Below are 16,219 nucleotides of genomic sequence, written 5' to 3' on the forward strand. Positions count from 1 at the left end.
TATGAATTTAGTGTGGCGTAAGCGTACAGGGTTTATTTGTGTTTTAGTTTTTAATTAAAAGTTTAAAAAGTGAAAAACAAAATTAAAAAACAGAAAAAAACTTATAGAATGAATATTTTTGTACAGCTGTGCAATGTGTTTGTGTTTCAAGCCAACTGTTACTACAAAAGAGTCAAAAAGTTATTACAAAACTTTAAAGTTTACAAACTAAAAAAGCTACAGGAAGCTAAGGTCAATTTATTACTGAAGAAACAAAAATATGTTTTATGAATTTAGTGTGGCGTAAGTGTACAGGGTTTACAAAATCTGCAGTAGTGCACAGTAATGTCCTGGGCCTTCACATTCACTCACCACCCACTCACTCACCCAGAGCAACTTCCAGTCCTGCATGCTCCATGCATACCCTATACAGGTGTACTATTTTTTTAATCTTTTACACTGCATTTTTATTTTTCCTTTTTTATGTTTAGATAAACAAATACTTACCATTGCATTACAAATGCCGAAGTATTCAGTATAGTAAGGTGCTGTACAGGTTTGCAGTCTAGGAGCCATAGGCTAGACCCCATAGCCTAGGTGTGTCGTAGGCCATACCATCTACATTTGGGTAAGTACATTCTATGATGTTTGCACAATGACAAAATCAGTTAACGACACATTTCTCAGAATGTATGCCCATCCCTAAGCAATGCATGACTGTAGTCTGTATTTTCTAAAGAAGGAAAGCCCTGGAATATCTAGAATAAAAGGGTGAGAAAAGGCCACATAAGAAGTTCCTAAGAAAGTGTCCCAGAGCCTCAAAGGGGAGGCATCACAGACCAGCCTCCAACTTGGGAGTGAGGAAAGATCAAGTTGAAAGGGACCATCTCTGAGGTGACCCCATTTTCCAAGGATCGTTTCTGTTCTAAAATTAAACAGTGTCAGTATACAGTAATTTTGTATTCTTATGGAATGAGATTCACAAGAAATAACTGATAGTTTAGAAGTTCAAATTTTTTATGTGCTCCAATTTCTTAATAATTGCATGTTTATTTATTTAGTTATTCTTATTTTTAAGTGTTAGCTAGAATGATACTAGCTGCTGTAACAAACAGGCCCAAAATGGCTAGTGGCTCAAACACAATAAAAGTTTACTTCTCACTCAACACAGAATCCAAATTGGGTGTTTTCACCTGATGGCCACAAGTGATGATGTGGGGACCCTGGCTCCTCCCATCCGGGCTCTGCCTGCAGCAGCCTAGTGCACTGCGAAGGGCCCAGGTGTGCACCTGGAAGTGGTACCTGTCAAAGCCTGGAACTGCATCATAGGCCACACCCACCCACAAGGGAAACGCAGTCCATTGCTGTATCCCCAAGAAGAGGAACTGGGTTTGGTAAAGAGCAGTCAGTCCTTGTCCCCAGCTTGGAGTTAGGGGAAAGGGGAGGAAACAAGTTAAGCGAAGGAGCCAGAAAGGGGGTCTGATCGCAAAGTTTGCACAACCCCTTCCCTTCTACCAGGTATTTGATCCTGGCAGTCCCCCTGCAAAGCTGCTGTTATTATTGTCCCAATTTTATGCTCTAAAAAAACCAGGATGAGAGAGTCTAGCCTAAGGCCAGAGTTCAAAATCCAGTTCTCTGGCCAGCAGACCACGCTGCTCCGACAGATCTGTCTATGCAAAAGCCAAGCCAAGGCACCCCCAACCCCCTTAGGGCTACCCGACAGCTCTCACATCATCAAACAGGACTAAAACCTGCACATGCTGCAGGGTGGTTCCAGAGAGCTCCAAATCAACCCGTACAAAATCTCCCACATCTCATTCTTGTCTTGGTTTGTTTTCCCAGAGACCACGCCTCACTCTGCCAGCCAAAGCCAGATCCCGAACGAGAAGGCACAGGGCTCCGGGACCGTGCTGCCTGCCTCCCGGCACCTCCCTGTATCTCAGCCCCCTGGAGTCAGGCCAGGTTCTGGCCACCCGCCATCTCAGGCTCGTCCTTGCAGGTCGGCCTCTGGAAAGAAGGCTCAGAGACCTCCCTGATGACAGCTGGGGCTCACAGGAGCCCTGGTCCTGGAGCTGATCCTCGTGCCCCCATTTCACACATATCCAAAGTGGTGTTCTCTCTTCCGCCCTCCTCTCGTATGCATGCACTTTCTGTCCCCTGTCCTTTAATGTGGGGACTTCGATCGCTTAGCTTCGTGCCCTTGTCACCTACCAAAGGAAGAAGACAACGGCTTGACCTGCCCTTTAGGGGAGCTGTCCTGACTGCCCTTCCCAGTATCTTGGTCCAGGCAGCTCTGAACCCCACACTCACAGTGGCTCCCCTTGGCTCCAGACGTTGGGAGAAGACAGGGCTGTAACCACGCTGGCAGACCATTTCCATGGAGCGCATGTTGGGACACAGGTTTCTGCCAGCTCCATTAGCAACCTACATTTCCAACATTACCTCTATACAAAGGAGGTGAGGCTTTTTAAGTAAAAGAGCCAAGAAGTGAATGAAAATAAAGGTAAATGAACCAACGTCCAATCATGGAAGGTGGGAAGACTGGTGATACCCCACACCCAGCCTGAGGGAGCTGATGCCATTAAGCACAAATAAATGCACTGGGGCCTCCTAGCAGCCAGGCAAACCAGCAAGTGAGCAGCGCAGTTCTTTTTTCTTTCTTTCTTTCTTTTATTTATTTATTTTTTTACAACATTCCATTGTCAATAATCAAGCCAGTTCTTATCTAATTCAAGAAAACTTAAAGATTGCTCAGGGCAGAAACCTTTTTTTTTTTTTTAAGACAAGGTCTCGCTCTGTCACCTGGGGTTGGAGTGCAGTGGCATCAGCACAGCTCACAGCAACCTCAAACTCTGGGGCTCAAGCGATCCTCCTTCCTCAGCCTCTCAAGTAGCTGGGACTACAGTCGTGCGCCACCATGCCCAGCTAATTTTTCTATTTTTTGTAGAGATGGGGGCTCACTCTTGCTCAGGCTGGTCTCAAACTCCTGGCCTCAATCAAACCTCCTGCCTCGGCCTCCCAGAGTGCTAGGATTACAGGTGTGAGCCACTGCACCCAGTGAAAAAACTCTCATGCACCAAATTCTAGAAGGCATTTGGGACCTTGAAGATGGTTTTTTGCAAAAGGTACAATACAGAGGCTTGTCCCTGGTAATTCTTTTTTTTTTTTTTTTTTTGAGACAGAGTCTCACTCTGTTGCCTGGGCTAGAGTGCCGTGGCGTCAGCCTAGCTCACAGCAACCTCAGACTCCTGGGCTCAAGCAATCCTTCTGCCTCAGCCTCCCGAGTAGCTGGGACTACAGGCATGTGCCACCATGCCCGGCTAATTTTTTCTATATATTTTTAGTTGTCTGATTAATTTCTTTCTATTTTTAGTAGAGACGGGGTCTCGCTCTTGCTCAGGCTGGTCTCAAGCTCCTCAGCTCAAGTGATCCTACCGCCTCGGCCTCTAAGAGTGCTTGGATTACAGGAGTGAGCCACCGCGCCCGGCCCTTTCCAATTTTTTTTTTTTTTTAGAGACAGGGTCTCGCTCTTGCTTAGGCTGGTCTCAAACTCCTGGCCTCAAGCGATCCTCCCGCCTCTGCTTCCCAAAGAGCTAGGATTACAGCGTGAGCCACCTCGGCCGACCCTCTATGAGATACACTCTTTATTTCCTATTCTCTTTAACCCTATTTTTTTTTTAATGCTGTCTGTGAATGACTGAATTCTGCAACCCATTAAAGGATTCTGATTTCTCACTTAAAAATCCCTACCTTAGTGTTGGGTCCTCAACCCCCAGGGCTGCACCCGGGTAGACCACCTGAGCTCTGCACCCCATCCCCACCCCCGTTCTGTGGAAAAATTTCTTCCATGAAACCGGCCCCTTGTGCCAAAAAGGTTGGGGACCTCTGCAGTGGATAAGTACCTGTAACCCAAGGAAGACTTAGAATAAAGTATAGAAATCATGAAGTAAACAGATGTCATTGCATTCGTATTTTCCATTACATTTTGGAATCATGTTTAATTTGGTATGTGAAGTATTTATCATGTTTAAGAGAATTTGATATACTAATATATAATAATTAATCTTGCAATCCATTTTAAAATGTGAAATGAGTGAATCATGTGATTCACTCATGATTGTAAGTCCATATGTGTAGCAGAAATTAATCACATCTGTAAGCAACATTGAGATTATGAGATTTATCAACCATATTTTTAAGTTTAATATACTGGATTTGTAATAGCGAACTATGTACTTGGATTTTATTGGTCAAGTAACTGAGTCGCTTGAGAAGAAAATATTAAATTTATAAATGCGGTGTATAGTTGTAAGAATTTAAGTTATAAGAATCCACTTAGAACTATTTTCTTCATTTACCAGGGCATACATTACTTAAGAATAAATAGGTTTTGGATTTGTAACTCTATTATTAATCATTAAAGCAAAACTAATCCCGAAATAGTCGCCCGAGTGCCCAAAAGCCAACCTCGAGCACAGGGAAGCAGCTCCCATTCACTCGGAGATAAGAACTCAGGGCCGGTCAAACCAGTGAGCAACACGTGGCCCAGCAAAACGAGCTGGGTCCCCCTGAAACAGAGGAACAAGAAACCGGCTTAGGCAGACGTGGGATCGTCTCTCTTTCCCACGTTAGTGCCTGCCACCGTCACTTTTTAATATTAATTAATAAATTCAACAGCACCCAGACGACCGCGAGGAGCCATGTTTCCGGGAGTCTGCGCCAGAGCGCCCTGGGGATCGCTCCTGTCCCGGAAAGAAGGAAAGGGCGCGCGGCCCACGGGGCTCTGGGGAGAACCATCCCGGAGTGGGAGGCGAGAATGGAAGGGTCCTGGGGGCGTGGGGCGCTGGGAGGGGTCTGGGGCCCGAGGTCACCGGCGCTGCGGAACGCCGGCTCGGCAAGGGTCTGGGATGGTCGCCGCGCCCCACACAAGAGCCTCCCGCGCCGATTCGCGGAGCTCTGCTGCCCGCAACCTATATGACGAAAACATGAGCGATCGGACTATTATCCGGAAAAGGGCCTTTCCATACGTCTTGCGGCCTGCAAGGCCCGACTCGGTCCCGCGCGTCCCAGGCAACCGCCCGCGCAGCTGCAGAGGCCGGAAAAGACCCGCTTGCCCGCGCTCCGCACCACCCCCGCTCGCCCTCCGGGCGCTACCACCCCGCCGGCCCTCCGAAGGCCCGGAAATGGTGCCGTCTCCGGCCTCTGATTGGTCGGCGAGGCTGGGGCGTGGCCTCCGGAGCCTGGGTCCGCGCGCCAGAGCTCGCCAGCCGCATTGCGAGCCGAGCAAGGAGTGGGCGCCATGGTGAGGAGTGGTGGCGGGTCGCGGGCGAAGCGGAGGCGGTGGTGTGGGCCCGGGTTCGGGCCCAGGCCCGAACCTGCGCCGGGAGCGGGGCTGGGCGCACACTGAGGCCGCGTTGACGCTTGCTCCCCGGCTCCCATTCCAGGTCCTGTTGCACGTGCTGTTCGAGCACGCGGTCGGCTACGCGCTGCTGGCGCTGAAGGAAGTGGAGGAGATCAGTCTGCTGCTGCCGCAGGTGGGTGCGATCAGTGGGCTCGCCCGGCTCCGCAGACCCTCGGGCCGCGCAGGTCCCAGCATGCCCCGCGCGCTCCCACGTGGCCAGCCGCTCTTGGGAGGAGGAGCTGGGCCTGGAAAGGTCTAGAGCGGGGTGGGGGTGGGGGGGTCTTCACCTTGAATCATGGTTAGAATCACTTTAGGAGCAATTAGAAATGAGGCTCCGGGACTCCGGCCCGTATCGATTGAAGGAGAACCCGGATGTGGGGCCTAGGCATCGGTACATTTTAAAAGCGTCCAGGGCTGAGAACCGCTGCTTTACTGCGCCGCAGAGGCAAGAGTAAAGAAACCACTCATCCTCTTTCTACCCCCACCCGCAGGTGGAGGAGTGCGTGCTCAACCTGGGCAAATTCCACAACATCGTTCGTCTAGTGGCCTTTTGTCCCTTTGCCTCATCCCAGGTTGCCTTGGAAAATGCCAATGCAGTGTCTGAAGGTGAGTCAGCCACCGTCAGGTATTTCAGAGAGAGAAGCTACATGCAGTTCCTTACGCTATCTTCTTGGGGGGTTTATGATAGCGTTTTCTTTTTTCCGTTAGTTGTAAGTCTGGTAGGTGCCTGGGCAGTATTGGAGATGAACAGGATGTAATTTAACATAATTATCTTACCTGAGCTCAAGATCTGGGAACCGTGGTAGACTGAATCTTCCACATTTAAAGCACAGGATCCAGGATGTAGATACTATTTCCCTTGGGGAACTATAGTGACAAATGATTCTTCAATGAAATGGAGGGGGCTGGATTAACACCCACCTGTGCCTGTGCTCCCGTTCCCGAAACACAATCAAATGTCTGCTTCTGTGCTGTACCTTTCAGTTGATAGGAAAGGCAATTTTGATAAACACAAGCCAAGAAGAAGGTTTGTTCCCAGAAGGCAATTTGAGTACTAAATACTTCAGAGTGTGTCATAAGCTTTCAATTATGTATTTCATACCTGCGCTGTTGGAGCTGGGTGCAGTTCCTCCCTTGGTTGGGCCAGGCTTTGCAGTGATGACTTTCATATCTGTCAATCCCCTGAGTGCAGTCACTGATGTCTCTGTGTCTCTGAGCAATGCCTGGAGGGGGGAGGGGTCTAGCATGCTCCACAGGACCAGCCGAGGGGATGAGATCCTTTTGCATCTTTCAGCATGTTAGTGGGAGCTATGTTCTCTGTGCCCTGAGGTGTTGTTCATGAGGACCTCCGTCTGTTCTTGGAGACCCACCTGCCGTCCAAAAAGAAGAAAGTACTCTTGGGGGTCGGGGATCCCAAGATCGGTGCTGCAATACAAGAGGAATTAGGGTACAACTGCCAGACCGGAGGCGTGATAGCCGAGGTCCTACGAGGTGAGACCATCATATGTCATGCTCCTGCCATTCCTTACGTCTTCAAGGGGAGTTCCGGAAACTTGCTCGGGTGCTTCTGGGGAGGCCTCGTGTTTGGCTGGTGCCCATGAGTGCAAGAGCTAGCTCAGAGCCCTTCCTTGCTTACAGTCCTGCCCTCCTCTTAGGAGTTCGTCTGCACTTCCATAATCTGGTGAAGGGTCTGACCGATCTGTCCGCTTGCAAAGCCCAACTGGGGCTGGGACACAGCTATTCTCGTGCCAAAGTTAAGTTTAATGTGAATCGGGTGGACAATATGATCATCCAATCCATTAGTCTCCTGGACCAGCTGGATAAAGACATCAATACCTTCTCTATGCGTGTCAGGTAAAGTGCAGGGGCCATCCCTAACAATGGAGTCTTTGCCCTGTAGTTTAGCTAATTCAGAGTCTTGAGCAGGGCTGACAATTCTCGTGGGTAGAACCATGTGGGCTGGATCTGGAGCTCGGCCTCCCAGTGCTTACCACAGGCTGTGTTCTTACACTGCCTGTATAGAAAGAGGAGGCAGAGTAAAGCTACCCCATGTACACCCCAGCCCCGGCCCTGTGCCTGGTCTGTATTGTGAATGGGGGAACATGGAGTTGAGGGGGATTCGAATCTAAGGTGTTCCCATCTCCTCCAGGCAGGCAGTAGGTGTGGAGAGGGCTGAGGCTGTGGCTTTGTTATTTGAGGTGAGGCAGCTGGGCCGAGAGTGACTGTGGCTCTTTGCAGGGAGTGGTACGGGTATCACTTTCCGGAGCTGGTGAAGATCATCAACGACAATGCCACGTATTGCCGCCTCGCCCAGTTTATCGGAAACCGAAGGGAGCTGAATGAGGAAAAGTTGGAGAAGTTGGAGGAGCTGACGATGGATGGGGCCAAGGCTAAGGCTATTCTAGATGCCTCACGGTCCTCTATGGGTCAGTACGGAATCTGGCAGGCAGCATAAGGTACAGGGCCCTAAGTAGCTGGCTGTTGGATTCACACTTGGTATTTCCTAGGTATGGATATATCTGCCATTGACTTGATAAACATCGAGAGCTTCTCCAGTCGTGTGGTGTCTTTGTCAGAGTACCGCCAGAGCCTACACACTTACCTGCGCTCCAAGATGAGCCAAGTAGCCCCCAGCCTATCAGCCCTAATTGGGGAAGCGGTGCGTTGTGGGGGACACTAAGATAGGGGCATGGGAGTGTTACCGTGTGCATCTGCACTGCTGTATTTCCTGGCCCACTGTATCTTCCCCAGTTGTGCTTGATTGGGAGGAGGAGAGGCGGGGTCATGCAACTGGCAGATCAGCAGTTACAGCTTCTCTGACTCCTTCCTTGACTCTTTTCTCCAGGTAGGTGCACGTCTCATCGCTCATGCTGGCAGCCTCACCAACCTGGCCAAGTATCCAGCATCCACTGTGCAGATCCTTGGGGCTGAAAAGGCCCTGTTCAGGTACCAGTGCGGGCACCTGCCCACACTCAGGTGCCACTTCTGGTGCCCACTGCTTTTTTGGGGATCACAGTGATGGCCAGCCAGGGCTCCCTGACCCATACAGGCATCTGCTATGGGGGTGATGGCCAGTCCTGGTATCTGAGTGATTCCCAGGGCCCAGCAAAGGGACCAAGTTTCCAGGTCAGCGACATTGGATGCCTTCCCTCTGCCTCTGGGAGCTGTGGGTTGGCATGCACTGGGGAAGCAATCCAGCCTGTCCTGAGGCTCTGGGGACTGGGCCAGGGGGGTGGGGCGAATTACCTTGGCTAATGGGGTTGAAATTTCTCATCTTAAACTCTCCACTGAATGTTCTCTCAGAGCCCTGAAGACAAGGGGTAACACACCAAAATACGGACTCATTTTCCACTCCACCTTCATTGGCCGAGCAGCCGCCAAGAACAAAGGCCGCATCTCCCGATACCTGGCAAACAAATGCAGTATTGCCTCACGAATCGATTGCTTCTCTGGTATGGGTGGGGGGGTTGGCACTTGTGAGGAGAGGGGGTTGGGGTGGGGGACTGACGACCTTAGCAGCTTCTACGATGATGGTAGTATTTTTCGTCAACAGCAGTTCACCTAGTGAGTGTTGATACTTTCGGTCTGAGTGAAGCTGAGGGTAGAAGGAACACCAGGTGGGGCGGGGGGCTGTTTGTCCATTCGGGGGCTGACCAGCTTCGTTTACCCACGTACACACATCCAGAGGTTCCCACAAGTGTATTTGGGGAGAAGCTTCGAGAACAAGTTGAGGAACGGTTGTCCTTCTATGAGACTGGAGAGATTCCGCGGAAGAACCTGGACGTCATGAAGGAAGCCATGGTTCAGGTCAGTGGTCGGGGGGGAGGGGGGGTCTCTGGGTAGGGGGAGAGCTGCACAGCTGACCGTTGGAGGTGATGAACTGTCTCAGCCTGACCTTGTAGAGTGGAGGCAAAAAAACTGATTTAATGAGCCTGATCCAATAAAACCAGAAAGGAGGCTTTCAAACTCCAGAGGTTTTCAAGCCTTTTCAGCACTTTTCTTTGACCAGGCAGAGGAGGCGGCTGCTGAGATTGCTAGGAAACTGGAGAAACAGGAGAAGAAACGCTTGAAGAAGGAAAAGAAACGACTGGCTGCGCTTGCCCTCGCTTCTTCAGAAAACAGCAGTAGTACTCAGGAGGAGTGTGAGGTCAGTAGGCAGATGAGGTCCTAGGTGGTAGGATTTTCAACAGCAGAACAAAGGATGTGCTTCGTCAAGTCGTGGTCTTGAGTCCAGGCTTTTGGACTGCAACAAGGACCTGAAACATCTCAAACTACCTCTTGATTCTATAGGAAGGAGATAGGTGCTGAGAGAACTTGCTCAAGAGCCCAGAGAGCTGGTTGTAGCACACACCCGTTCCCTGGGCAAGTGTGTTCTGTCCTCGGCTGCCTCCCAGGAGTCCTCAACCTGGGGTAGTGTAAATTCCTGCTCTGCTTCTTCTCAGACGTGTGTCCGGAAGTGGTAGTGTCTCTCAGTGGGGATGGGGGCAGGGAGGTTGCCAGTGTGCAAGGCTAGACTCATTCATTCTCCCTGGGGTTTTCATTTAGTCCCCACTTTGTTAAACGGTGTTTCAGGGTCCCCTCTGGAACTTGGCATGATGGTTCTATTGTGACCAGCATGGTGGGTTTTTCTCTAGGTTATTTAATGGGCTGAGGTACTATCATTACACGTTCTCCCTTAACTTCTAATTGGGAGTAGCCTTTGGGGTGGATTTCCAGAGTTACACCCACACAATTAAAGAACCTTCCCAGAAACACTGCGCAATTTTAACAGAACTTTGCCAGTTTTCCTGCCCTGGCTCTACTGCTAAAAATGTAATGGGGGTGTGTGTGTGCGTGCAGACGATAGTTGACACCGTTCTCATGCCTATCTCCCCCTCTTCCCTTTAGGAGACGGTTGAAAAACCCAAAAAGAAGAAAAAGCAAAAGCCCCGGGAGGTTCCTCAGGAGAATGGAATGGAAGACCACCCATCTATCTCTGTCTCCAAACCCAAGAAAAAGAAATCTTTTTCCAAGGAAGAGTTGGTTAGTAGTGATCTTGAGGAGGAGGCCACTGTCAGCGTAAGTCTTCCCAAGAAGAAGAAATCTTCACCAAAGGAGGAAGCAGTAGTCAGTGATCCCGAAGAGACAGGCAACAAGAGTGTCTCTAAGAAGAAAAGGAAATTCTCTTCCAAGGAGGAGACAGTCAGCAGCGGGCCTGAAGAGGCTGCTGGCAGCAAGAGCAGCTCCAAGAAGAAGAAAAAGTTCCACAAAGCACCCCAGGAAGATTAGAATGGACATTCCCTGTGAGGAGGGGTATGCCATACCCCACGGTGACATTTCCCACTCCATGTCTCATACTCCAATAAAAACAAAATTCACCAAAAAGTTGTTTCACATGTTTTATTAAACATCTTAAATAGATATGGGCAGGACCTATGGGTGGGGCAGGGCAGCAATGACAGCCTCAGTGAAGTCGTGGCAAGTGGCATAGCCACCCATGTCAGAGGTTCGAACCTGTGGGGGAGAACTGTCATCATCCCTGCAGCCTAGGCCCCCACCGCTGACACTCCCACCACCACCACCACCCAACAGATGCAGTTCCCTAAGGAAGGCGGCCCTAGGACAACCTAGGCTCTGCTCAGAAAGATGGCTATGGTCCACTGTCTAGAAGTTCGAGATCTCTCCCCTGGTCCACTGTACTGAAGGAATGTATAGGTAGTATGTAGTCCTTGTGAGGTTGGAAGGAATAAAGGGCTCTAGCTCCCATGAGGGTGCAGGTGGCCGATGACAGACTTGATGAAGTCGGTTGTGGTGCTGTAGCCGCCCATGTCTCGAGTCCGCACCTACAGCCACCACCGGCAAGAGCCGTGGGGAAGAAGAGAAGAGAGCCCATGAAGGCAGGTAGGGCAGTGTGATCAAGAAATGGAATACAAGAAGGGATGACAGAAGACGGCCAGAAAGATGCAGTGCAGCAGGGATGGGAGAGGCCAGGTTCGGGAGCACATGGACCTGCCCACTCCTGAGCCACCATTAGCTAGCTGGGCAGCCACGGTAGGGCAGGAGGCTGAGCAGGAAGTGAGATGATGGGAAAATGCAGACGAGAGACAAGGAGGCAGCTACCTGAGAGGATATACAGAGACAGAACAGGTGGGAGGAAAGAGGAAGATGAGGACTGGCTCCCAGGTGTGGAGAAGGTGAAGCTGGCGCCTCCTGCCTAGCTCCCTCGTTGCTCCATCCCTAGAGAGAGCTGCAAATTCTGCATTCAGATGGCCCACAAAAGGAGCAGAGAATGGAGCAGGAAAGGGAATAGCATATGGTACCTCAGGCAAAGGAGATCAAGAGATGAAACAGCCAAGAGAAGGGAGGTAAAGAACAGCCCTGAGAGGAACTGGGGAAGATCAGAGAGCAAAGATGTTCTGGGGACCTGAGGGGAAGCAGGCCTCCAGCCAGGTTCCCCAGAGAATAGTGCTGAGGCCCTGCAGCTGGCAGCCTTTCTGAACTCACCTTGCCGACTTTGATCACCTTCTTCACCGCTTCTGCAATCATACTGGAGTGATACTCAAGGCTGTCAATGTGGAGAGGAAGAAATTGAGACACCGCCCCCCCCAAAACACCATCCCATGGCTCGCTGACAACACCCAGCCTCCCATGACCTACTTGAGATGTCGCAGCATGTTGGAAGCTGACAGCAGCATGGCCGTGGGGTTGGCTATATTCCTGCCCACTGCCTGGGCAAATGGGTGCCGGGCACCCTGTGGAGAGAGGGGCAGGCCAGAGTCACTGGGAGGAGGCAGGAGGTACAGCAGAGGATGAGATTGGGAAAGGACTCCACGGGAGGCGGGGAGCAGGCCAGGGTCACTTAGCAAGAGGAGGCATTGGGATTGGGGGTGGGACTCATGGGAGACCTGAGGTCCGAGGACTGGCACAGGCAAGGAGAAAGGGCAGAGGGAGGAAGCGGCCTCACTCACCATCTCAAAGACTGCGTACTCTGCACTGTAGCTCTCACCCGGGACCACACCAGCTCCCCCAACCAGGCCAGCAGCCAGATTGTCAATAATGTTCCCATAGAGATTGGGCATCACGAGCACATCAAACTGGTAAGGATTCTGCACCAGCTAGGGGGCAAGATGTAAGTGTGAAGAAGTGAATTCCACTCCCCACCCTCCTCAGTGCCGTGAGAGGGAGGTATGGGGAGGGCCTCACCTGCATGCAGCAGTTGTCTATGATCATTGTCTCAAATTTGATTCTGGGATACAGTTCAGCAACTTCCTCACAGCACTGCAGGAACAACCCATCCCCAAGTTTCCTGTCCATGGACCAAAAGGAACAGAGTCAGCCAGGGGAGTACAGGAAGCTACCTTCCCAGGAACCCATTCTATGCAAAGCCATGGCCCTCACATGATATTAGCCTTGTGGACAGCAGTGACCTTGTTCCGCCCCTTCTTGGTGGCATAGTCAAAGGCAAACTTTGCAATCCGCTGAGACTTGGCTCGTGTGACAATCTTCAAGCACTCAATCACGCCCCTTGCACTCTGGGTAAGAATAGAGAAGCAACTGGGTGACCTAGGGAAGGAGCTCCACCTCTCTCCCACCTCCATTCCTGCCCTCCCCAGTTTCTCAGGCCTCACCTCATGTTCCAGAGAGCTGTATTCCCCTTCTGTCTGCTCTCGAATGATCACCAGGTCTAGATTGTTGTGCCGAGTCATGTACCCAGGAAGTGACTTCACATGGACCACGTTGGCAAATAAATCCAACTTACGCCTAAAGGTGGGCAGAGCCATCAGCTCTGCGCCTGGTGCCCAAGTGCCCCTCTGACCCATTCCCCTCACCCCTACCACCTACCTCAGCCGCATGTCATAGGAGGCTAGTTCCCCCTTATACTCCATCGGGGTGTGGATCTTTCCTGTGTAAACACAGTAGGGGGAGCAGAGTCAGGCACAGGTTGCCCTTAAGGGAGCCCAGACCAGTGTCCAATCCCCTTGGGGACATAATGCAACCCAGACTCCCATCTCCCACTCCTAAATCACTAACATTTAATTGCCTCTGGTGGAAAGGGACAAAGGAGAATAATGTATAAGGTCAGAAACATTTTTGTCTATTGCATTATTTTTAGTCATCATATTTAATTTATGTTGAAACTTCAAAATGATCTAAAAGGATAGATTTTTTCATGTTTATCTAAGAATAGCCTGGGTTTTAGTATTCCATGGTGTGTGTATTTAAAAAAAAAAGAAGAGCCTGGGTTTAATAACAAGTTGAGAAACAATGCCAGCAGATCTCTGACCTTTTTTTTGATGTTTCTGTGTTTATTTGACATTTTTTCAACAACCACTTATTGAAAATCAACTATGTCAGGCAATAGGGATATCAACCAAAAACCATACAACTCCTGCCCTCAAGGAACAAATGGTTCACTGGAAAAGCCATGATAAATACCATGGAAAAGGTATTAACAACATGCATAAGAGCACAGAGAATGGCCGGGCATGGTGGCTCATGTCTGTAATTCTAGCACTTTGGGAGGCCGAGGCAAGAGGATTGAGGCCAGGAGTTTGAGACCAGTCTGGGCAACACAGTGAGACTCCATCTCTACAAAAAATTTTTTAAAAATTAGCTGAGTGTAATGGTGCAACCCTGTAGTCCTAGCTACTCGGGAGGCTGAGGTGGGAGGATCACTTAGGCCCAGAAGTTTGAGGCTGCAGTGAGCTATGATTGCACCACTGTACTACAGCCAGGGCAACCGAGTGAGATCCCATCTCTAATATCAGGAAATATCACAGAAGAGCAGGCACTTCAGTCAGAACTTAGGTTGAGTGCAGTGGGCTGAACAGTGATCCCCAAAATGATTGTCCATGCTCTAAGCCCCACAACCTGTGCTTATTTGAGGAAAGGGGCTTTGCAGATGTAATTAAGTTAAGGATCTTGAGAAGAAAACATCCTAGATTAGGGTGGGCATTAAATCCAATGAAAAATCCTTACAGAGCAAAGAAGGGATAAAGATACAGAGACACAGAGGGGAGAAAGCCACAGGCAGAGACTGGAGTGATGTGTCTACAAGTCAGGGAACACCAAAAGCCACCAGAAGCTGGAAGAGGCAAGAAAGGATTCCTCCCTAAACCTTAAGAGGGAGCATGACCTGCCAAAACCTTAATTACAAGCTTCTGGCCTCCAGAACTAAGAGAGAATAAATTTCTGTTATTTTAAGACACCGGGTTTGTGGTAGTTTGTTATGGCAGCCATGGAAACTAACACAGTGAATGAGTGAGAAGGATTTTTATAGGTAGCATCAAAGAAAGAACATTCTGGGCAGAAGGAACAGCATAAGTATATATATTTGGAAACTAACACATACTCTAGTGTGATCAAAACACAGACAAGTGTTGTGGAAACCAAGGCAGAAGACTAAGAGACAGCTTATAAAGAATTTACTTTCCTGTGCTAAGGTTGGGCCTGGCAAAATCAGGCTGGTGTTTCCAAAATAAGAGATGTGGAAGATGGACCGTAGAAGCAGAATGGGAAGCTAAAAAATCAATGAGGAGATTAAAGTATGGAAGCAGAAGGAAGATAGAAGAAAAGGGGCAGCTAGAAGTGGCATGCTAGAAAGACAATTAGTAAGATTTGATGATGGTTGATGTAGCCTCAGGACAGACTCCAAATCTTTGGTACCTCCCTGCATAGACAGCTGACATGATTTCTCAATTTCTGGTTCCCAACAGGGAGGAATAAATGCCAAAGTATGACTGGTGGGAGGTCTGGGGAGTTAATATATTTGTATGTGGGGAGAGGGGCTTAATAAACATTTATTTGTTCATTTGATTTTAAATGACATGTGGGCAGGTGTCAAGGGGACACATATACCAATGATGGCCACTTTGTTCTCCTTCATGGAACTCAGCACCTGCTCCAGCTTCTCCTCAGATGCCATATTCTGCACCTCACTCAGGTGGTGCTCCTGGAACTCCACTGGGACAGCAGCAGCCTTTCAGGGACAGGTCCCAAAAAAATTGCAGCGTCAAGGTCAAATATTTTCCAACCCACCCCGTCGTCCCTGCAGTGGATCCCTAAGGCCACTCACCTTGAACACCTCCTTGACAGCGTGCATCAGCTCAGGCCCCACACCATCTCCTGGCAACATGGTCACGGGAAAGGCGCCCTCCACCCTCACGTCCTCTGCCTGCGGGTAGGGCCGGCAGAGCTAGAGCTGGGGCAGGAGCAGGGGTCCTCCAGGGAAGGGAGAGGGAGGGGCAAAGGAGTGGGGAAAATGGGGAGGGAGCCGCGAGGAGGTGACAGGTGAGTGAGCGAAACTCGAGCCGCATCAGACATACCTGGCTCCGCAAGGCAGCTTGCGCCGCGGCCGACGTACCCAGACCTCTCCATGCCCCGGGGCTGCTGGCGGAGACCAGCGCCTGCCATAGGGACAAGCCTGTGAGGTGAGATCTGGGACCCCCAGACCCCAAACACTGCAATGACCTTGCCCTATTTAGGAAACCCAGGGACAAAGCCTCGCTCCCTCTCCCGTCCCTGCCCAGAGTGTCCCCGGGCCTCACCCGGGTCAGCCAGCGGACACCGCTCAGCGACGCCATGTTTTCCGCAGGAAGTCGCGCAGGAAGTGACGCCAAAGCTGGCGCGGCACTGTACCTCGACTTCCGGCCCGTCCTGGGGGGCTTGGCGGTGCTCTATCTGCGCCAGCGCGTGCCTCCTGCCCACTCCTGTACCTCCTTCTCCTTAGTGACGGGAGGTCACGGGACGCGCAACCACTTTGTCTCTTGCTTTATTTTCAGTCGCCATATTTAATTTATGTTGAAACTTCAAAATAACTTTAAAGGAAAATATGTGACTTCATTTTATTGAATGAGGACC

The 16,219-nt window shown here is 50.3% G+C and overlaps 3 protein-coding genes across 4 annotated transcripts in view; 2 read left to right on the forward strand and 1 right to left on the reverse strand.

The window, feature by feature from the left end:
* Positions 1-2,015, forward strand: part of TMC2 (transmembrane channel-like 2) — a 63,142-nt gene extending 61,127 nt beyond the window's left edge. Inside the window, exon 19 of the mRNA XM_012665735.1 lies at positions 1,822-2,015. Within this exon, the coding sequence (XP_012521189.1) occupies positions 1,822-2,015 (194 nt within the window). The remainder of the gene's footprint in view (positions 1-1,821) is intronic.
* Positions 2,016-4,964: 2,949 nt separating this feature from the next.
* On the forward strand, positions 4,965-10,739 carry NOP56 (NOP56 ribonucleoprotein). The gene is made up of 12 exons (XM_012665736.1): positions 4,965-5,049; positions 5,347-5,513; positions 5,872-5,986; positions 6,710-6,871; positions 7,036-7,234; positions 7,619-7,806; positions 7,888-8,039; positions 8,226-8,326; positions 8,684-8,832; positions 9,066-9,187; positions 9,390-9,527; positions 10,268-10,739. Exons 1-12 carry the CDS (start codon positions 4,965-4,967, stop codon positions 10,646-10,648), a joined length of 1,959 nt encoding a protein of 652 aa, XP_012521190.1. The 3' UTR covers positions 10,649-10,739.
* A 6-nt stretch (positions 10,740-10,745) lies between these two features.
* IDH3B (isocitrate dehydrogenase 3 (NAD+) beta) lies at positions 10,746-15,995 on the reverse strand. 2 transcript variants are annotated; one of them, XM_012665819.1, is made up of 12 exons: positions 15,907-15,995; positions 15,685-15,765; positions 15,435-15,533; positions 15,218-15,338; positions 13,202-13,262; positions 12,988-13,120; positions 12,758-12,891; positions 12,563-12,665; positions 12,328-12,474; positions 12,017-12,111; positions 11,864-11,924; positions 10,746-10,873 (listed from the first exon to the last, which is right to left on the reverse strand). In XM_012665819.1, exons 1-12 carry the CDS (start codon positions 15,940-15,942, stop codon positions 10,793-10,795), a joined length of 1,152 nt encoding a protein of 383 aa, XP_012521273.1. In that variant the 5' UTR covers positions 15,943-15,995; the 3' UTR covers positions 10,746-10,792. The 2 variants fall into 2 exon arrangements, with proteins under 2 accessions (XP_012521273.1, XP_012521272.1); XM_012665818.1 differs by having other exon boundaries at positions 10,754-11,202.
* Positions 15,996-16,219: the final 224 nt, after the last annotated feature.

The sequence above is a fragment of the Propithecus coquereli genome, unplaced genomic scaffold, assembly GCF_000956105.1.
Source record: "Propithecus coquereli isolate 6110/MARCELLA unplaced genomic scaffold, Pcoq_1.0 Scaffold122, whole genome shotgun sequence".
NCBI lineage: Eukaryota > Metazoa > Chordata > Mammalia > Primates > Indriidae > Propithecus > Propithecus coquereli.